The sequence below is a fragment of the Typha latifolia genome, chromosome 7 (assembly GCF_019914945.1).
Source record: "Typha latifolia isolate L0001 chromosome 7, TyphaL0001v2, whole genome shotgun sequence".
In the NCBI taxonomy this organism is placed as follows: domain Eukaryota; kingdom Viridiplantae; phylum Streptophyta; class Magnoliopsida; order Poales; family Typhaceae; genus Typha; species Typha latifolia.
Genome location: NC_133092.1, coordinates 2825914 through 2848883, shown reverse-complemented (window position 1 = coordinate 2848883; position 22970 = coordinate 2825914). Strand labels below are relative to the sequence as shown.

The window sequence follows — 22970 nt, the reverse complement described above, 5'->3', positions numbered from 1 at the left end:
ATTTTTTATTATAAATATAAGGTAATTAAATTTAACTAGTTTAATTGCTCATGGATGAATTAAATATTCCAGTTTTGGAGCTAAGTTTACGCTCTTATCATTCAACGTATTTATAATTTCCGCCTTTCATTTTAACTATTTACAAATTAATTTTTTTCGTCAAGTATACCTTTTTTTTAAAAAAAAAGGGCACAACCTCATAAATAATATATCTTTTTTCTAAATAAGATTCCTCTCATCTAAGCTATGAGCTCTCTCAATCTTATAACCATTCTCACATTCTTCACCTATTTGAGGGTATATTCTTACTCTTCGCCAAACAGTTTTCATGGGCTTAGTCTAACTACATAAATGTGGGAGTTTACTTAAAAGAATGTAAAGGACTATTAATTTTTCTGATACCTCTTTTAATTTAATATGAACTATTAATTTTTCTCTCCTAATTTAATAATTAAAATTAAATTATATTAAATAATATAAGGATAAATTAGTTATGTTTCATTTCTCTCTTAGCAGTTATAACTTATAAGAATAAAGAATAAAAAGTACTTAAATTTTAGTTTAATTATCAATTAATTTAATCACATATACAACATATCTTATATACCATTTTATTTACTAATAGATAAAAATTCTTTTTAATAACTAATTGGTTGTATTGAATCATTCTCGCTCAATAATTTCCCTCTCTTCGGATGCTCTCCATCTCTGTATTTAATTCTCCCGCCTCCTCTTATTTCAAGACTATCAACTCCATCCATGGCGGACGACCTCATCATCGACTCCGGCAGCAGCCGCCGGATCTGGGTGACGTCGAGCTTCCGAGAGCCCACCGAGGAGAGCGACGACGAGGAGAACCTCAGACGGGCGGCTCTCGAGAAGCTCCCCACCTACGATCGCATGCGCAGAGGCACCATCCACCAAGTGACCGGCGACGCCGACGGCAATGACGACACCGGGAAATTAACGAACAGCGGGATCGTTCTAGACAAGCTTGGGATTAAAGAACGCAAGGTGTTGCTCGATAAGATCTTTAAGGTGGTCGAGGAGGACAACGAGAAGTTCCTCAAACGCCTCAGACAACGCATAGATCGGTATTAGTATAACAATGTCATTCGAAAATTTCCTTTTCTTTTTGCCTTTTTTTTTTCTTGGGACGTGAATTGGATGCGTTGACGGGAATAGGGTTGGACTTGAACTCCCTACCGTTGAGGTACGGTATGAGAATTTGTCGATCGAGACGGATGCTTACGTTGGAAGCCGCACGCTTCCTACTCTGTGGAATGCCTCAATTAATTTTGCAGAGGTGAATCTTTTTTGTTATATTGTTATTCCGGAAATGTTTTCGTTCGTTCTTTTTTTGTATTTGTGACCCTTGCCGATGATATATTTCAGGGTATTATTGGCAGTTTGCTTTCTTCCAAGAAAAAAACTATCAAGATAGTCGATGATGTGAGTGGGATCCTGAGGCCATCAAGGTGTTTTTGACATCCTATTTTTATTTCTTATATTGCATGTGAAAATAAATCTCAAGGAGGAACCATTAAAATTTCATAGCATGATAGAAACACAACTTACTGATACTCTGCTAATATGTTGCACATTAACCGTTAGTTAATCTGATGGGTGTAAGTTGTCAGTATTTTTTTCCAATTTTGTCTGTTCTTAAGATGAGGTATAGAGGATGGTTTTTATATGATTGTAGAAGAATGGATTTTCAGACATTGCGTTAGTAAAAGTTTTATATTCAACTCATTTCAGGATGACCCTGCTTCTTGGACCTCAAGCATCAGGGAAGTCGACACTGATGATGGCCTTGGCAGGAAAGTTTGACAAAAATCTAAGGGTGCGTGCACTGTGCCTTTGTCAGTCATACCTGAACACAAGTCTTTCTGATTATGATGTATATAAGTGAAAAATATTGCATGCCTATGCATGTTACATGATGATCACATAACTTGTTATCAGGTTTCTGGTAGAGTCACATACCGTGGTCATGAATTATCAGAGTTTTACCCCCAGAGAACTAGTGCATACATTAGTCAGTATGATCTCCTCAATGGTGAGATGACGGTTCGAGAAACCCTGGATTTCTCTGGAAGGTGTCTAGGAGTGGGTAACAGATATGAGATGCTGTCTGAACTGTTGAGACGAGAGAGATATGCGGGCATTAAACCAGATCCTGAAATTGATGCTTTCATGAAAGCAACTGCAATGGAAGGGCAGAAAACCAATATCGGGACAGATTATATTCTCAAGGTTCAGATTTGACACTGAGCATATAGAAGTTTTTTCTTTCTTAATGGTGATTAACAAATCTCATTAGTTGAAAAATTGGACAGATGCTTGGTCTGGATATCTGTGCAGACATTCAAGTGGGTGATGTGATGAGGAGGGGAATCTCTGGGGGAGAAAAGAAGCGTGTGACAACTGGTATGATATTTGTGTAGTCTGGAGTCCGCACATTGTAGGAGAGAATACTTTAGGAAATTAGTAGAAAAATATGCTAGGCATTTAGGCTGACCATAAAGTCCTATCTCTCTATGGAAGATAGGGATGTGTGCATTGTTTTTGTGAAAATTTCTTGATTCATAAAGCACAATTTCAATGCCCACTGTTCCATGGTGTTTCTTGTTTCTGCAGATACGCAAGTCTGATATATTTGTTAGTGCAAAATAACCTTAATTTGAACTATTGTCATTCCACTTCCTATTTTATCTTGGTAAAGTCATTGCTCTTCTAAAATGCCAAAGTTAAATGATCCAAGAAGAATGAGTTTGACCTATGAATAAGCATGGCGCTTTAACCTGGACTTCAAGTTTGTAACTCCATTTCAGGTTTATTTTAGTGATGTTTGGCATAGCTTGTCTCTAAACTTATAGAGTCTTATTTCTTTATGATCCTTGTCGATCATATTAATTGTAAGCCCTGAAATTTGTCATTGCAGGAGAAATGTTGGCTGGACCTGCAAGGGCATTATTCATGGATGAAATATCAACTGGACTTGACAGTTCTACCACCTTTCAGATTGTTAAGTTCATAAGGCAGATGGTTCATGTCATGGATGGAACAGTGATGATCTCTCTTCTTCAGCCCTCCCCAGAGACGTTTAATCTTTTTGATGATGTCATTCTATTTTCTGAGGGACAAGTAGTTTACCATGGTCCCCGTGAGATCATCCTTGAGTTCTTCGAGTCTGTTGGTTTCAGATGTCCTGAAAGGAAAGGAGTTGCAGACTTTCTTCAAGAGGTAATTTCTAAAAAGGATCAAGGGCAATATTGGGTCAATATGAACCAACCTTACCGGTATATCTCACTCGGAGAGTTTGCACAATATTTCAAGTCATTTCGCATAGGGTGCCAGCTTATGGAAGATCTTAAAATTCCATATGATAAATCCAAAGCCCATCCTGCTGCATTGACAACAGAGAAATATGGCCTTTCTAGCTGGGAACTCCTCAAGGCAACAACATCAAGGGAGTGGTTGCTGATGAAACGCAACTCATTTGTCTACATATTTAAGACTAGTCAAATAACTATCCTGTCACTTATATGCATGACTGTTTTTTTCAGAACAGAGATGCACTGTGGAAATATTCCTGATGGCAATAAGTTCTTTGGTGCATTATTTTTCAGTTTACTCAATGTCATGTTTAACGGACTTGCAGAGCTCTCATTGACAGTGATGAAACTCCCAGTATTCTACAAACAAAGAGATTTATTGTTTTTCCCTCCTTGGGCTTATGGATTGTCATATTGGATCCTTAAGATTCCTCTTTCACTCCTGGAATCTGGAATATGGATAATTCTTACTTATTATGTGATAGGTTTTGCACCTTCTGCAGGCCGGTAAGTTCTCATTTCTTGTCATTATGGTCTTTAACTGGCCAATGTATCAGATGGATTTCCACAATGATATTAAGCTATGTTTTGTTATCTTAAATGTTGATATTTTTTTCTAACTTTGTAGGTTCTTTCGTCAGTTACTGGCATACTTCTTTGTTCATCAAATGTCTCTTTCTCTGTTTCGCTTAATTGGTTCAGTTGGAAGAACAATGGTTATATCCAATACAATTGGAATATTTCTTCTACTTGTTGTGTTTTGCCTTAGTGGATTTGTTATCTCCAAAGGTAATATTATTTTTGTGAAATCCTCATTTAAGCATGATGCTCTTTTCTATTGTGTACTTAAGGATCATTTTATTTTGAGTTTCTCATTTTTTTTTAATTGAATTTCTGTTATATCCTTAGCACTAAACAGTAATTATTATTATCTGCTTCATCATTACTTCTTTGTGCCAGCAGATGACATTCAACCATGGTGGATATGGGCATACTGGATTTCTCCTATGATGTATGGCCAGAATGCCATAGCAATCAATGAGTTCCTTGATCCAAGATGGGGCGCGGTAATTTCTTTTCTTGTTACCTACTTCTATTTTACGTGAAGTACAATAAAAAATTATTTCAGAAGCTTAACCTACGGAAAGTTGAAACGTATTTTTTCCATAGTAAAATATCCCCCTGTTGAAGAATGAAGTAATCTATATTTTTCATTCCTAATGAACTTTCTCTATCTTCTACCATTTTAAACATTGGTAGTTTGACAGTTAGATTTGCACCCTCAATTATAACCTACATACTTAAATTGACATGCATTTTATTAATATTCCTGCAGCCAAATTATGACAAAAGAATTGATGCACCAACAGTAGGAAAGGCAATTCTTAGATCTAGAGGCTTGTTCGTCGATGGATACTGGTACTGGATTGCCATAGGAGCTCTCATGGGGTTCTCGATTCTGTTCAATGTGCTTTTTATAATGGCACTAACATACTTGAATCGTAAGTCAACTTTTCTTTCTCATTCCATATTTCAGATGCCTGCGTAAGGTGCTGATATTAACTATTTTTCTACATTCATAGCTATTGAAAGTGCACAAACTACCGTAGCCGAGGAAGACAAAAAGAAAAGTACCGCATCTAGTACACCGGTTATTTCAGGTTGGATTATGTATTTACTTACTCCTTTTCTGTGTCAAAATTAGCTTGTATCATATTTCGCACCTATTAGCATTCAACCATAATATTACGAATTCTCACTTCAAATAAAATGTTTAATGATCTCACTGAAAGAAGTTTTTGTTACTAGATTGGTTGCTGGAGCTAGTATCAGTATTTGATCGATATGTCTCTGGAGCTAAATATCTAACTAGATCGGTCGCTGACCTGGTTGTTCCATTGAAGAGTCATTTTTTCTTTAGCTGTCAATCTTTGCAGGATATTTAGGGTTTCAAACTGATCATTTCTATCATTGTTATTCCCAATTGTGAATACTACATTCAACTACTACTTATTTTCTCAGTTGCAGGTGTAGCTGGGGCTGTGGGAAGAAACAATACTGATGTAGATGTGAGCAAAAATGGTGCAACTACAAGAGGAATGGTTTTGCCATTCCAGCCACTTTCTCTTGCTTTCAATCATGTGAATTACTATGTCGATATGCCTGCGGTTAGTTATGTCATTCGGGAAATATAATCTCCAGTGTTTTCAACTTTCTATAGCTAGTGGAAATAAAGTGTGGAAAAGTGAGAAGTTTCTGAATTTGCATAAGAAAATTAAAGTGCCAATTGGTGGACATTTTGATCTGGAATTTCTTGTCTTATATTCTGATACACTTCTTACCTGTATCACAAAATAGGCTACCGTGTGATTGAGGATTGTAACTTTAAATCTGCAGTCTAGTGTGGCTCAATGCTAATAAATAGGATCAACAGTTCTTTGTCAGATATTACTTGGTTCTTGGAATGTCTAGGTTTGATGTGGCTATAGATTATTCATTTTATTAAATAGACCTGATTAACATTTTAACAGATCAGCCCTTTTTAATAGGAAAAACTCTCTTTTCCGCACTTCCAGTGTTACAAAAGAATGAAGAGAAATAATTTACCTAAAGCATTAGATCATTAAAGTCCTTTGACTAATCTCCATTTGTTGCTTTCTAGCTGTCTATGTTCAGTATTGTGCATATCTGTTCTTTCTTCAGAAATTCTAAATAACCTCATATGACCGGTTTATCTTCACATTTACTATTTGGTTTTCCAAAAATAGAATGCGAGTTTAGTAAGATCAATGTCATGTTGATTTTCATTCTTATTTAACCCTTACTTCCTTTTCAAGATGAAACCCTTCAACTCAAAGTAATTTGCTTTACTATATGAACGAAAACAAGGAGGTTTTTTCTGCTTACATGCTCAATTTTTCACCTATCCAGGTTTTCATCATGAAGAAAAATGTTTATGCTGAATAATACTATCCTATTCTTTTTTCAGAAAATGAAGAGCCAAGGAATAGAGCAAAATCGTCTGCAACTACTCTCTGAAGTCAGTGGTGCTTTCAGACCAGGTGTTCTTACAGCATTAGTTGGCGTCAGTGGAGCTGGAAAAACTACATTAATGGATGTACTGGCTGGAAGGAAGACCGGTGGATATATTGAAGGAGATATTTGGATTTCTGGTTATCCTAAAAGGCAGGAAACATTTGCTCGTGTTAGTGGTTACTGTGAACAGAATGATATTCATTCTCCAAATCTTACTGTTCATGAATCTCTTGTGTATTCAGCCTGGTTGCGTCTCGCCACAGAGATAGACGAGAAAACAAGAAAGGTTGTGATTAATCCTAGATTTCTTCCCTTGTGCTATTAAACTTACAAATTATCTAGAACAACCGATTGAGAACAGATCACTGAAGCACTATTTCTTTTCTGTTCTTATCACATGATTCAGTCCATAACCTCAATGTTGAAAAAATTGTCATCTTTGGTTATTTTCTGGACCATGTTTATTCTAGTTTTCTCCCTAAGATTGCCTTTCTAATTGTGTCAACTTAAACTTTCAAGGTGTGTGTTACAATTCTCTACATGATCCATAGGTAGGACTAGCTAAATTATTGTTTACAAATATCATCATCATTATGACTAGGTCCTGATAAGTGGTATAAAAGCTTCACCAGTCAAGACTGGTAAAATCATGCAATGTCTTGCTGAGTCACCCTTTTCCTGTGATAGTACTTAACTATTTCTTCCTTGACTGTTTGTGTATGACCTGTGGATTTGGCAATCCGTGCTTCACTTTGTAAATGATACTGTAACATTGCTGGCGATCTTGTTTGGTGAATTAATTTGGTACGCCATGAACTAGGTGCCTATTAGAATGTTTTTATTTTTGCCTATCACATCGACTAGATCCGTGATGTAGCTCTTGCCCACTTCGTTCCTTCATTATGTACTATAACGTCAGCCCCATTGTAGATATATTTTCATTCTCAAGCAATTTATAGAGAGAATAATATCTTTCTGTTTTAGTATGAGGCATGCAACTTTCTTTTTCTAGACATCTTACCTTTGCTTTCTTAATGTTTTTACTTGAGTCCTCTCTCTATTCATATTGGACCCAGTAATTAATCCTAGGTTCTAATTATGCTTAAATTTGGATGGTTTTTTGAGAAAATGTTTTTATTTGGATATTTGCTATGTCAAGGAATGCTAAAAGCACTTGGAATCTATCTATCACCCTTATTCTTTATCTGATCAAAGTGAAGTTTCTTTCGCATGCTACAGATGTTTGTTAAGGAGGTTATGGAGTTGGTTGAGCTCAATGCACTGAGAGATGCTCTGGTTGGTCGTCCGGGCGTTGATGGTTTGTCATCTGAGCGGAGAAAGAGGCTTACAATTGCTGTAGAACTGGTAGCAAATCCATCAATTATCTTCATGGATGAGCCAACATCTGGCCTTGATGCTAGATCTGCAGCTATTATTATGCGGACAGTGAGGAATACTGTGAATACCGGACGGACTGTAGTGTGCACTATCCATCAACCAAGTATTGATATTTTTGAATCTTTTGATGAGGTCTTGCTCCTAAACTTGACTTCTAGTATAATCATATTCGACTAGATACTGTTCTTCTGTAGCATAACACCATCCTGCATCCAGCTACTCTTGATGAAGAAGGGGGGACAAGTCATATATGCTGGAGCCCTTGGCCGCCAATCTCACAAACTTATAGAATATTTTGAGGTGAGTTTTATATCCCTACACGCATTAATGACAATGACAATCGAGGAATTTAACCTTATTCTGTGTCAAAACACGTAGTGCAGTTTTGGTAATCAGAATTCCTTGTTTTCTCCACATATTTTGTTACTGTGGAAGTTTGTGGAGAGGAAAAGCAGGACCTAATTTCCTTAATGTTCAGTTTGTTCTATTATTGCTTATAGCTATGCTAATGAATTTAATTATAGATTTATTTTCATATTACTGAATTATAACGTTTTTTAAATAAGTTATACCTGAATCTATGGAAAGTAAGTGGCTCCATCTACAAGGGTAGCACAAAGCCACAAACTGGGTTTGGGTTTTATCCTAACTAAAACATCACCTAATAACTTCACATTCAAGATTAATTGGGAGTCACTTCCTCGCCTATCTATGCTGGGTTTAAGGTAGAGAAGTTACTTCTTTGCTTCTCTCAACCTACTTGTAAAGTAGGTTTTTAGAAGCATCTTTGTATCAGCAGTAGGCCTCACATTTTCTCTCCTACTTTTGTCTCCTATTGTTATGCTTGCTTCCCTGCTCTGGTAGTGACACATCTGTCACATTCCAGTTTAAGACTTTAAGCATTTCTGCGAACTCCTTTCACAGCTTACAGCAGCATCCTAGCAGAGAGAGAGAGAGAGAGAGCAGCAGCAGCAGCATCTGGCAGTTGCCTCAGTTGATTTAATATTTTCCTAATACGAAAGCTTAAGTTGATCTATTTGCAACTCACCAAGACACTTGTTCAATAGGAAATTCCTGGCGTTCCAAAAATAACTGAAGGTTATAACCCTGCAACATGGATGCTGGAGATAACCTCCTCTTCAGTTGAGGCTAGCTTGAACCTGGATTTTGCTGAAGTTTATGCTCATTCTCCTCTTTACCAGTAAGTGAATATGCTAAATTTTCCGAAACAAATTTGTACTGGCGTCATTTAAACTTCTGTTTTTCTCTCAAATGCTGCTCAGGACAAATCAGGACCTCATTAAGGAGTTCAGCATTCCTGCGCCAGGCTCTAAGGATATTTCATTTCCTACCAAATATTCCCAGAGCTTCACTACTCAGTATACTGCTAACTTCTGGAAACAGCACTGGTCTTATTGGAGGAACCCACAATATAATGCTGTCCGGTTCTGCATGACCATCGTCATCGGTATTCTGTTTGGGACCATGTTTTGGAGGAAGGCAGAAAAGACGTACGTTGTGACTGTCTATTTCATCTTCATCAGTATAGCTAGCCAAAAGTATTATATTGAAACAATTGAACAAACAACTTTATATAATGCAACACCACCGTAATCTGAAAGAGAATAAGTAGCAAATAAAGTTAAAATCTCCAAATGAAGAGACTTGCAGAACACCAGAATGCTTATCTAGTAATGCTTAAATTTTCTTTGCTTCATAAACAGAAGCACGCAACAGGACCTGCTTAACCTACTTGGAGCAATTTATTCTTCTGTTTTCTTCCTGGGATGCTCAAATGCCCTTACAGTCCAGCCTGTTGTGGAATTTGAGAGGACAGTCTTCTACCGTGAAAAAGCAGCTGGGATGTACTCTCCATTAGCCTATGCGTTTGCTCAAGTAAATCCGCAACTCATCCATTTGTATAAGTGAGCTGCATATATATATACGAACTGGTCGTTGTTAGTTTAGCTAGTTTCTTTTACTTATATTAGTCTATTATAGATGTTTCACAGGACCTTTGTGAATCTGCAAAGTATATGATTTATTGTACTTTAACTGTTCAACCTTCATTGATCAAGAGTTTCTATTTTGCCATGTCTTAGTTGGAAGTTCTCGTTGCATAAAATATGCTAGCAATAGTACAAGATCGAGTGCTAATTATGGTTATATGTATATCCACTGTGTCATTGTTCTTCATTTAAGTGTAATTATTTTACTGGAAGATAATTTGATGCAACAACTACCTAGTGTTATAGAGTTAGAGGAAATACGAGAAAGCAAAATCAAAAAGAAATAGCACAACAATTTATGTATATTCTGATAGTTTTCCAATGTTTTAAGCGGCTGGAGAGAGATGTTTTTGGTAAAAGTGAGTACATCTACAGGTGCTCATGTTTGGTATTCAGTAAACTCTGTAGATCCTGCAGTAACAGCCGGTTAAAAACATGTCTAGTTGCAACCTGCTATAAAAAATAATCTAATTCAAAACAATATTGAGATCGTTGTCTAGAAAAGGGCCCAATGGACATGGTTTAGGATTTATATTTCACTTAGACATATTCCATTTGATATGAAAGTTTTTCAATCTCTTTGCCAGAGCCAGGTAACAAAATAGATTCTTGTATTTGCAGGTCAGCGTTGAGATCATCTACATTGCTATTCAGACATTGGTTTATAGCCTGCTCCTTTTCTCTCTGATCGGCTTCAGTTGGCGAGTGGGCAAGTTCTTCTATTTCCTCTACTTCATGTTCTTGTGCTTTACCTACTTCACTATGTATGGTATGATGGCAGTAGCATTGACTCCCAACTATCATATTGCTGGCGTGGTGTCCTCCTTTTTCTACACAATCTGGAACTTGTTCTCAGGATTCCTCATCACAAGACCAGTATGCAATTAACACATAAGTACCTGGGTTTACCCTTCTTTCTAACTCTTGAGGGCTAACACAATCATTTTTTTTTAAATTCCAGGATATTCCAATATGGTGGAGGTGGTACTATTGGTTAGATCCTGTTGCTTGGAGTATATATGGGATTATAGCATCCCAACTAGCGGACTTGGAGAACCTTGTCACTATTCCTGGTGCACCTAGTTTAACAGTAAAAGAGTTCCTTAGTCAAAACCTAGGTTTTGATCGTGGCTTACTCAATTACGTGGTTCTAGTTCACCTAGCCTTCGTCCTCGTCTTCTTCTTTACCTTTGCCTATGCTATCAAGTATTTGAACTTCCAGAAACGATAGGAGAAATTGTGGAAGATAAGTAGTATTCGACGCCCTCCGGCGGCCTTGGCTCTGCTAAGGTTTGGGTAGCCTCTCTCTCTCTCTCTCTCTCTGGCTTTCTCCTTGCCGGCGGCGGCGAGATTCTTCCCTTCCCTCTCCCAGTCGAGTGGCTAAGGAAGAGGAGAGACCTTCTCCTTCTCCTTTTCTCTTCCCTTTCCCCTCCTCTCTTCCTTCTAAACTTCACTCTCTTCTCTTTTTTTTCTTTGCCCTTTTCGGCTTCATCCGTCTCTCTCTCGCTGTCGCCGTCCTCTACCTCGTCGTCGTCGTTCCCTCCCTTGCCGCCTGCAGCCGCAGTTCCCTCGTTCGCCGCCGTCGTCCTTTTCCTCGCCTGTATCTTCCATCTCTCTATGTCTGTCATGTTTTTTTATATCTTTTCTTCGCCGTTAATGTAGACCGTCCCCCGTTGTCTGCCGCCTCCCTCGTTGCCATTGTCCGCCCGCCGGGGTTCCCTCGCTGTCCGCCTCGCTGTTGACTGCAGTCACTCCTCCTCGCCGCTCCCTCCTAGGCGCTGACCGCAGTCGCGCCAGCGTCGCCGCCGACGCAACTTCCATTTTGCCGCCTACTGCAGCTACCCCACCATGTGCACGCGGCCTCTTCCCTTCCTCACTCCTCCCTTCCCCATCGCCGACGACAGAGGATGTTAGACCTTTTATTATTCAGTGTTTTTGTTTATTTTCATGGTATGTTTTGATCGGGATCTTTTCCTAAATCTTAGGTCTTCGCGTCTATGTATTTAAACTTCCTCATGTATTTCTATCCATTTATATTAATGTATCAGGCCATTTTTAAGTATTGAATGAAATTTATATCTACGGACTTTTCTGGGTAAGAAGAAAATGCTGCAGCATTAAGTCAAACCCGTATCAAGAGAGAATAAATAAAATAAAAAGAGACTGATCGATACTCCTCTCTAAGTGTAGACCACAAAACTAGCAAATGATAACCTCAAATCAAGGATGGGCGTGATGTAAGCGCGCAGGCTGACACCGCAGACGACGATGAGAAAGGATAAATATAATTATTATTTTTTTAACAAAAAAAGGGAGGAAGAAACTTATTACACACCTTAATAGTTCCGCGCCATCGCCACTGTCGAGATTTTCTGCCTCTTCGTGTACAACGTACCCTAAGAGCTGCTCTTCTATCCGAGAAGAAAGATGCTGAAAGGATTGTCTATTAAAACCCGCTTCAGTGATTTTATAAAAAAATCCGCTGGATCGAACTTAAATTAGTTAAATCCATCTAAGCAGATCCCACTTATAGCGATATGCTCAAAGCGGATCATGAGTAATTTACTCACAATCCGTTCGAAATAGATTTTCTTCTTCAAGTGAAGGGGCAAATCGACGCCCTACCTTTCTTCGACCGCCTCAGTCATCCAACGTCCTTGCAGCCATTTTGAAGCCCGTCCCAGTTGGTTTTCGAGGGCGCTGTCGACACCTCGCAAGTCACAACGTCAGCACTCGGCACGGCAGGTGCTGACAGCCATCCAAGCTTCAAATAAGCTAACATAAACATTTATAGTCAACATTACCGCTGAACCAACTGCCAAACTTTAGTCAATCGGAAAACACCATATTGTTCTACAGACACCTGGAGTAATGTCTATAGCTTCATTGGTCCAGACTTTTCAGCCGTTGTGCATACATTGTTGTGGGCCATCTGCTCTTGTTGAAGTAAATACAACGGATTCTTTAATAGGCCCAACAGATTACAACTTGGAAAGCACCAAGGTTAATCTACAATCTACCTATGCACCTCCAATTACTTCTCTTTGTGCTAATTTTACATGCTAGTAGCTTTTGGACTTTTCTTGAACCAACTGTCAATCCAGAAATATCGTTAGAATGAATCTAACAAAATACAGAAATGGTATTACGTGGAAGTGATACTGATATTTCCACCGCTCAGCCCAGAGTTCCCCATGGAGTCCACAGAAGGTTTTTTTTAACCGATACGTGTTCAATTTACATACAGAGGATAAATTATCATTGAACAATATGAAGATGAATTAAATTCTTTACCTGAAAAATCATTCAGCCAAGGTAAACCAACCTTGAGGTGACCTTCAGAATCAAAAATCATGTGGTCCTCTCCTCAATTTGAGATTAGCTTTTTGTACTCATTCAGCAAGTTTGGAATGTCATCCATACGCAACTGAGAAAGTTCATCACAGAGCAAAGGGAACAAACATTACTCTCTGGCTATCAGTCATATAATATGTTACTTCATTCAATTATAGTCACTGGAATATAACAAGGGCCTGTGCAGAGCACATGACCCAAGTTTACATGAGAGGCATGTCATTTAATACATAAAGCCAGACATCAATGGAAAAGAACAGTCTTACGGAATTGCAGTAGCAGAAATATCAAATAATACCACCTTCTTGACAACTATGTGGGAATGGATAAAGGAACAAATTTCAACTATTCAGCTCTATATAAAAGCAAAACCTACATAAATGTAATAATCAAGCACAAGATATAACAGAAATATAAATAACCAGATGCTGTATAAGACAGACTAGTAGAAAATATTTAAAAGAATATACCCTCAGTGTCTATTGATAATTTGATACGTACTGTTGACCTAACTAGATGGAGCAATGCCACTAAGATTGATTGTGTGAAATCTGCCATTGCGTTAAATCAAACCTTTGAAGAGTGGTCTGAGCTTGAACAAGATTACTTACTAGTACCAGAAAAAAGTAGCATCTGACTACTACAAATTATAAGGGCATAAAAGTATGGTAGTCAATCGAGTTAACTAGAAAGATGAATGCAGAAGTGCAAGCGGTTTACAGCCTCCTGTATTATCTAAAAAAAACTTGTAGAACATATCGCCATATAAGTGATATTGCTACTAATGAGAAAAGAGGTCATGGTCTGAATATGTGGTGATAGCATGCTTTTTATCTGTCTTGTAAATGCTAATATCACTTAGCAAACGCAACTGGCGTGAGAAGTGAAAGAAAATGGTAGTACCAGCTTAATAGTATACATACCTGGGAAGCACTTTTCAAATGGAAAAAACGGTGAACCTCCTGTTCAAGGTGAATGGGTGGTGTAGATGGTGAATTAGAGATAGAACTTCCTCTGTTGAAAAAAAAAAATCTGAAAAAATATCATGACCAAGATCTATGAGAAGAAAACTATTTCAAATGAGTAAAGAGGCAACTTTTTTTAACATACATCAGGACAAATAGTAGGAGAAAAAAAATTCAGATTTCAGGCTAGAGAAGAGATCATGAACAAGTAAGATAATATTAGACCAATTTCCTTTTGAAACGAATGCAATCCAACAGTCGTACAATCCCAGTGGAGAAAAATATGAATGTATCAGATCGATATGACTTTAGGTAGAACATATAATTTCCAAATTATCAGATTGGCATGACTTTAGGAAGAACATCTAATTTCCACATTTAAAAAAAATGATAAGCCTATGCAATCATTTCATGTAACAATGTAAGTCCAGCAGATTTAGTTTGTGAACTCAAACCATTATGCAAAAAAAATGAATTTGCTAATGTACTACAATCGTTGTTCTGATTTCGAAAATAAAAAATATAATCCCTATGGAAGGCTTCACTATCATGATGAAAGCTAGGCCAGTTTTAAAAGAACCTTCAAGTTAATGTTAAATTACCTACTGGGAAACTGCATAAAGTTGGAAGTAGTCAATCTCTCTGTTTCATACTAAAGTTTCCACAAATAACATTTGTGACAGTATTTCAAAAAGAAGAGAACACACCATGGTTATGAAAATACAGCAGAAGTAGAGCTTACAGGCGATGAATTATTAGACGCTGATAATCTCGGAACAATGGGCCTAGCTCTTGGAGCTGTACTGAACTTGCTGGAGATTTTTTCCAGTGGTCACGAAGTGCCTGTGCTTCATCAAAAATATAGAAATTGCAAACTATGAGTAATACAAGAATGTTGAATTGTAAAGAACCAAGAAATACCTGAATGCATGTGATTTGGTCCCCAGTAGGTAAAGATTCTCCAGCAAACCTCGATGACAACTCCAGAAGTTCCTTGTCATCCATTTCATCGACAAGATTTACCTGAGATTTAGTATAAGAAATTGAAATCCCCAATCTTTTTTGTAACTCTATAATTGAAGACTCCTCAGGTTGATCTTCCTGCAAGAGAGGCAAACTTTTGTTAGACCATATTATATTATGCAGTCTGCATATGTTGCTTTCATCTTTCTTTTTGGTAGAATCCACACTAAACCAACAATAGCGCAGACGTTCACAATGTATATTTCTAACTAATTCCAGATTGCTTTTGCAGTATCCTTCCTTACCTTTAGCACAGACTGTGGTGAACCACCTGAACTCACAACAGGTTCACTTTCCAGAGGAATATTAGATGTCAACTGTAATCGCTTTGAAATAGGATCATCTGCACAAGCAATGATGTGAAAATTAACGAAACAAACAGAATTATCACCAGGTTTTTAACTTTCTTTTAAAAAAACTATCTTCGTTTCACCAAAATGAAAAGCCGAAACAGCTTGATGTCAGAAAAGCCGAAACAGCTTGAAGCGAAATGGAAAAGAACAAGTAAAAAAAAGGCTTGTCAGTTCAATCATCCAAAGGTAGCATTTTAACATGTAAAGTTCTAAATCTCAACAGAGTACAGAGTCATAGATACACTAGAATAGCTTACTGAAAGTCATGGTTATGCTATACGGATATGAACGATATCTGTTGGTACTGCTGTGTGTGAGCATGCACTTCTACTTTACGTACTTAATTAATTGTTGTTCTAACATATATATAACCAAGCACATGTCCAATTTATTTGTTATGGAAAATTAAAATTGATAACAAACTACTCCTAAGCCCTAATATGACAAATTATTAAGAAGCAAAACAAGCAAACTCTATAGAACATTATAGAATGAAATCAATTTAGCGCACCCTATATATTAGTGTGCTCCATGAAAATTCTATTAACACTCATCACAAATAGAACATTCCTAGTCTAACTGGAATGGAAAGGCAGTGGTCTCTTTAAATCTGACCAGTTTTTGTAGGGCTCGACAAAGTATCATATTCTACTTTTATATGTCCATATGTGTAAAGGAAGTATCCAGCGCATACTAGAGTATCCGACGAGTATCATCTAGTATGAACAACTAGAGTATTGAGTTACCATGCTTATAGGGTTGCTTTCCACTTAGATGATAGTAAGAAATAGATAAGCATTCACTTATCACTGAAAAATCACAAAGCAGTGAAAACTTATTATCCTTAATTAGAAGAAGCCATACAAAAATATCCAATACAGTGCAAACCTTGTCATAGACAAGTCAAATACACCATTCTCATTGTCCAAAGAAGTCACTGTTAAGCGGTTGAATATTTAATTCTAGAGTCTGGACTACTCAACTTGCTTAGTTGATTTGTTTTAGATTTTTATCATTGTTATTCTCAAGCAGAAATGGCTCATAGGACACAAAATCTTTCAGAAAGTGTTCATTTCTCTTCCCTACATTTCAAAATGGTTTCTGTAACAGAGACGGCATAATTATGTGGTAGCAATGGAGTAAATATCACTCTACTGCACTGTAACATTGTAAATACCTTCTGGAACTAGCCACCACAAATCACCAAAGGTGGATTTTCCATCAAAACCACCAAATAGAAGATAGCGAGCACCAATGCAATTCATGGAATGATATGCACGAGGAGAAGGAGGTTCATTGTTTGTAGGAAGCCGCTTCCACTGAACAGAGACTGAAATGCACGAAATGAGTGAATAGTGTACAAGTATAAAAAAAAAAAAAACTGTAACCTTAGACAATTAAGAACTTCACAAGCTATTCACACTAAAGTAATATTACTAACTACTGTCAAGATAAATGAAATATCACTTCTGAAGCAAATAAATAACAAGGATGGCACCAAGGACTTTCACAAGCTATTCAGACTAAAATTCACATTACCATTAGGATCATGAAATATCACTTCAAAAGCAAATAAATCGCAAGGACCAAGAGATGAATGCAAAATTGTATTTACCAAATAAGACAGAAGATCAATGAGCTGGAAAAGGTTAAAAAGGAAGTATGTACAATAAAAAGTTAAAACCTGGACGGCAAAAAAAATTCACCTAATTACAGACACATTTCTAATAAAAAGGAAAATAAATAGTACATGAATGATTCCTGGCTAAGATGCAATGTATGACAAGTTCAATGTAGCACACTTCAAAAAAGTGAAAAATAGCCACTATTGCACAATCCTCAGTCCCATGGTTATTCCGCTATATCAGTCTAGTCATGATAACCGGAACAATGAGGCTGTGATATTTGTGACAAAGTTAAAGTAAGAAAAAAGTGCAGAACATCTTTACAAATAACCAGGTAACAAAAGAGTATATTCAGTGTATACAACAGAGCATGTGGAAGGTCCCTTTACCGTCAATATCATTGATTTATTTCAAATATGCATTGTACAGTCAAATCTCACCCCTGTCCAAAATAATGCAGTCATTGTGGTATATGTCATATCTACTCAGCCAACCTCCAGTTCCATGCCCACCAAATAGCAATAGCTGACAGAAACAATGTTAAATGAGCATATGAACAACAAGATGAAGGAATTATGTGAGCGGATATTCAAATTGACATACATTATGCCCTCCAGAAGTTATTGTATGACCACACCTCGCAGAAGGAGGTTGACCTGGAAGCCTCAACTGAGTCCACCCTGGTGTCTCATTCTCTTTGACAATTAAGATGAAACGCGGTCCCAGTTAGATACCAAGTAATAACAAAATTAGCCAATACAAAAGTGATTATTTAATTAATTATTGTAGCTAATATAGGTAAAAAATCTCTATTACATCTGACATTTTCATCCATGAGATATGCAGAATACTGAGCATTAATACATAAATCCTTGAGAAGGTAAAAAAACATGATAGATTGATAAACTGTTAAACATAGGTAGTCTATTTACCATGGTTCCTAGTTTCGGCCGATCCCGAGTGGGATCGGCCGATACCCGATTCGTTTCGGGTCGGGATCGGCCGTATCGGCCGATCTTGCCCAAGACGAGCATGGGTAAGAGAGAAAGAGAGAGAGAAAGAGAGGGGGAGAGAGAAAGAGATAAAGCAAGAGATGGAAATAGAAAGAGGGAGAAAGAGATAGAGTTTGTGGGTTGCAGCAGTAAGAGGGAGAGGGAAGAAGTGAGAGAGGGGAAGAGGAGAGAGAGAGAGACATGAAGAGAAAACAAAAATTAAAAAACTATGTTAAAAAGAAAAAGAGGTGGTAGTTGGTGAGGGAGAGAGAGAGTTTTTAAAGGAGAGAGTAGGAGAGAGAGTTAATTAGGAAGAGAGTTTGATAAAAAAGAGAATTAGTGGAGAGAAGGTAAATATTTTTTTTTTTTAATTTGTATGGGAGAGAGGGAGAGTGTGAGTGGTGGAAAGGGAGAAATAGAAATTGAGAAAATAGTATTTATTTTTTAGTTTTTAGACTTTATATATGAATAATTTATATTTATATCTTATTATTATTTTTCTAAAAAAATTAAGAAATTTTCTGTATTTTAAAATGCAGGCTGATACGGACGGCCGATACTGCCGACACCGCCGATGCAGCCGATACGTATCGTTTTTTCAGACGGCCGACCCCGATCCCGATTTCAATACTTGAAACCTTGCTATTTACAGTATATCACTGGTGAATCAGTAATAACATAATCTAAACTGTATGATATGAACTGAAGATTCCTGATCATCCTTTATTAATTGTAATTAAAGTTCTCCTTCCAGTAAATTCAAAACATTGTATTATAAATATGTAGAAACTTTTCCGTCTTCTTTTGAAGAGCAAAAGAAAGTAGGTGCAAACAAGTATATAACAATATAGCCTACATATCCAGCGATCTAAATATCATACAAATAGGGGTGAAAACGGATTGGATATGGATTAGATAGTAATCAACCCATATTTGAATCCATATTTTTAGTCCGGATACGAATTTAGATACGAATTCAGATACAAATATTGGAATGATAGCAAAATTTAAAACTATATCCTAACTAAATATATACGAATAATTTTTAAATAGAGAATTGAATGTTAAACGGATGCGGATCGAATTTTAAATAAATTATGATATTTCATTTAGGGATAATTGACACAAAAATTTTAAGAGTTTCAAAAGAAAAAGTTATTGCATGTCACTACATATAAAATTAGCAAAATCAATATCTACAAATAATATAGAATACATCATTAGTAATAATATCAATATTCACTATTTAAATAAGTAAACTAAAAATTATAAATCATTAGTAATAATATCAATATTCACTATTTAAATAAGCAAACTAAAAATTATAAATCATTCAAAAAAGATATGGATAAACGGATATCTGATGTTTGTATCTGTATCTGTATCTAGAAAATTATATTTGACCCGTATTTGAATCTATATTTGGGTTATTCTAAAAAATCATATCCCTATTTGAATCCGTATCCAGATCAGGTAGGAATTTTTTATCCGAATCTAATCCGTACTGAGACAGATAGTGGGTCAGGTCGGAGTTAATCCAACCCATTTTCACCCTTACATACATATGAGGTGGTACAAGCAGCGTATAGCTTTATCTCATTTCTAATTGACAATATCCCAAGTTGTAATCATGATTCATGTGATCAAGCAATCAAACAGAAGCACTATATAAAGCGTAATCATTACTAGCACATTTCTCGTATAAGGTCTACCAAAATCAGATTTGGCAGATGGCAGGTCTAGCATGTCCTCTCTTTTTCATATTTCATACAGAAGCATGGTTCACTACAAATTTGTCAAATTACGGAGTATGTACACTAACAACTAGGAATAGTTACCTTCTTCTATGAGACCCTTTAAAGCCCATAAATCACCCATTATAGGTCCACCTCCTCCTATCAGAAATTTAAATGTGTAAGTACATAACTGCATACAAACAGCATCATTGTGTAATTGAAGCCATTAATTTGCATGTCATATATATATAAACTAAGCTGCTTTTCTAATGCAGATCATTGAATCTGGAAATGCAGAAAATCAACTAGTGAAACCACATAAATCTATATTCATTAACAATTACAATTGTGCAACTTCTAGTGAAAATGGAAAACGAAAATGATACACTGTTTCGCTGCATGAACAACAGTAGACAAAAAATGACTAGAGAAGAACTAGCCAAGGCAGAGCCATGCTAAATGGCTACTTGAACTTAATGGAAAAACAACTGAAATTATTAGTCAGTAGTTTTTCATGCATGTTTATTCCTAAGTGCTCTGGCATTGAGTTTAGAACAAAAGTCATACTAGTGAGGAGACATAAAACCAAAAGCAGATCTAAGGAAAAGAAAAGGTTCCTTTGTTATACATGAAGTTGAGACTACTTGAGAGAAACATGACAACTAAGGCGTGATATTATTACTATACCTCTACCACCAAATATGAGCAATCGTTTCTCAACCATGGTTGCTGAATGTCCGCATCTTGGAGGTGGCACTGTTCCGGAAACTGATAATTCTGTCCACTCAAGTGATACTGTTTAAAACAGTCAGCCAACAAACAAAGATCAAATTGTTTTAGTAAATTCTGAACCTTACACAAAATAGTATTTTAGCATATGGAAGAAAAAAAGAACATGAACTCACTTGTATCCAAGATATAAACATCCGAAAGCCACTTTTTACCATCCCAACCACCATACCTGCATAAAATACATAAACATTAAATTAATAGTTTAGCACAGACACCTAATGACAACCAATTCAATTTAATCAAGCAGGTTCCTACATAATGATTTTTCTGTTTCCAATAGCCGAAGCAGCAGAAAACTCCCGTGGTGATGGTAAATCACCAAAGCTGGTTAGCTCTGACCATTGCCATATATCTGGAAGGAGAACATCACCATCACGGTGACAGTTAAAAGAACCAACATAGTCACAAACATACTTTATGTATAGATCTGATGTTGATGGAAGGGAGCATATGAACACGCAGATTACTAATGAACAAAAAGAATTGAGTTGCTTCAACAAGCAAGCATATGTAAATTCACATAATCAAGCATGTGAGAACATAAAAAAGAATCAAATTTGTGACTGACAACTCAGAATAAATGCATGATAGAGACAAGTATTAAAGTAAGGAACGAGAACAGAAGATCAACAGTAGAACTAGTTACTGACATAAAGAACAATAGCATATTGTCAGCCAACTGATACTGTGCAGAATGTACAATCCAACATAGTGTTTTTTGCAACCATAGAACAAGAACAAAAGAAAGCTCTTAACAGAATCATGGTATGCTGCCAAAAACTTGTACTTCCAAAACAGATAGACAAGAAAAGATCTGAACCAACAAAACTAAAGAACAGAGATATGGCTCACCTGTATCCAGCATCCAGAAGTCACCCAATCTGAAAAATTAAGTATTACTTTGTGAAATAGTAAAGTAAAATTTTCTTCTAAGGTATGCAATTCCCAAAATGTAGATAATATAAACACACCTCTTATTACCAGAACGGCCACCAAAAATGAACATGTGACAATCAATTGCAACAGCAACATGAAATGCTCTTGGACTTGGACCCACTTGTCCATCAGAACCATTACCAGTACACTCAGGAGTATACCACAGCTTATTTTCTGCAACATGAACAACAGTTAATCACTCAGACAAACACCTATCAAAGACAACAGTCTATAATAAAATGACACAGATATCGATTTAGTCTTTACATGGTTTAAGTATTCCATAATAGATGACATCTTTACGGGTTTGACATGTAACTGAACTATCGAATTTGTAGCTATACATCGAACAATTCAACAAAATAGCCGCATTAGTTATCTATCATACACTTATAAGTATTTCCCGGTGCATGTCGTACATTCAAAAGCAATCAAGGCGAACCAATCTTTATGACCTGACCCCAGTCGAACCAAGAATTAATAGGAAATACTTAGAGCAAGGCGGTGGAGAAGCCTACATGACCAAATCGATCCTCAAAATTTCCAAGGCATTATCAGTTTCCGATGCAGAACAAGAACGTAAGAAATTGACAGAAGTAGTTAGCCTGAGATCAACGGGAGACGTTCCGGAATTCACAAGAGAAGGATGAGTACCGATGTCATAGACGGCGACATCGTCGAGGAATCTCTTGTCAGCGAAGCCTCCGAAGAAGACCAGCTTCGATTTGCCGACGTTTACGGCCGTGTGTCCACTGCGATCGAAGTAGGTAAGGAGGAGAAGGGAAGAGAAGAGGAGAAGAAGACGGATGAGAGGAATCATACCTTCGAGGGAGGGGAAGATTTCCTCCAAAATCGGAGGATTCGGCTTTCACCCAATGCATCTCTCTCTCCCCCCTCCTCTCTCTCTCTCTAGGATTCTCAACTCTTGTTTTATTTTGGTAGTTGACAACGAGTTGGGCCGCTGCTTAAGCAGGTGGGAAGAAGGCCCAACGCATGAAAGCCAGAAGTTACATAGCTTTACTAAATTACAAAAAAGAAATATAAATGTATTACTTAAAACTACATCCTCTATTAAAACTTTTGAGCTTTACTGTATAACTATAATCATCATCGTCAGATATAATGAAATAATTTAAATAACCCTATTTATATTATATAAATATATATTTGAAGAAACCTAACAATGGTAACCTAATTAAATGTAAGGGAGACATAATAATATAAAAGCAAAGTAATAAGATAATTTTCTTAAGGGTCAAACATATATATTCAACCTTCGAATTAATGTATCCCACTATCCCGTGACACCTAAAAGGTTAAAAGTTGATGTTGAAGCTATATGCACAAGCGTTGTGCGTTGACCGTTTTCTTCCTGCATGCATTCCAAGTTTGGTACTTGGCGGTGACCAA

General features: G+C 36.8%; 2 protein-coding genes across 13 annotated transcripts; one reads left to right on the top strand and one right to left on the bottom strand.

Annotated features, from left to right (window-relative positions):
• Window positions 1–664: 664 nt before the first annotated feature.
• On the top strand, window positions 665–11891 carry LOC140792050 (ABC transporter G family member 39-like). Its single transcript, XM_073142854.1, has 20 exons — window positions 665–1094; window positions 1186–1306; window positions 1396–1478; window positions 1762–1846; window positions 1969–2259; window positions 2343–2433; window positions 2948–3848; window positions 3970–4130; window positions 4305–4408; window positions 4678–4843; window positions 4925–5002; window positions 5364–5509; window positions 6331–6663; window positions 7617–7907; window positions 7992–8075; window positions 8843–8976; window positions 9059–9286; window positions 9500–9671; window positions 10406–10660; window positions 10746–11891. The coding sequence occupies exons 1-20, from the start codon at window positions 760–762 to the stop codon at window positions 11013–11015; spliced, it is 4329 nt and encodes a 1442-aa protein (XP_072998955.1). The 5' UTR covers window positions 665–759; the 3' UTR covers window positions 11016–11891.
• Window positions 9338–22504, bottom strand: LOC140792048 (protein GLUTELIN PRECURSOR ACCUMULATION 3). Of its 12 annotated transcripts, none has more exons than XR_012109684.1 (17): window positions 22383–22494; window positions 22215–22312; window positions 21596–21734; window positions 21477–21505; window positions 20880–20976; window positions 20738–20793; window positions 20520–20627; window positions 19935–19991; window positions 17708–17799; window positions 17545–17629; window positions 16657–16809; window positions 15372–15469; window positions 15025–15204; window positions 14846–14946; window positions 14062–14152; window positions 13079–13211; window positions 9338–9705 (listed from the first exon to the last, which is right to left on the bottom strand). XR_012109684.1 is itself a non-coding variant. In XM_073142851.1 (16 exons), exons 1-16 carry the CDS (start codon window positions 22439–22441, stop codon window positions 13152–13154), a joined length of 1503 nt encoding a protein of 500 aa, XP_072998952.1. In that variant the 5' UTR covers window positions 22442–22504; the 3' UTR covers window positions 12649–13151. The 12 variants fall into 12 exon arrangements, 4 of the variants coding, with proteins under 4 accessions (XP_072998952.1, XP_072998951.1, XP_072998954.1 ...); XR_012109686.1 differs by having other exon boundaries at window positions 14846–14978; window positions 22383–22484; XR_012109682.1 differs by having other exon boundaries at window positions 9338–9724; window positions 14062–14170; window positions 22383–22484.
• Between the last annotated feature and the right edge of the window lie 466 nt (window positions 22505–22970).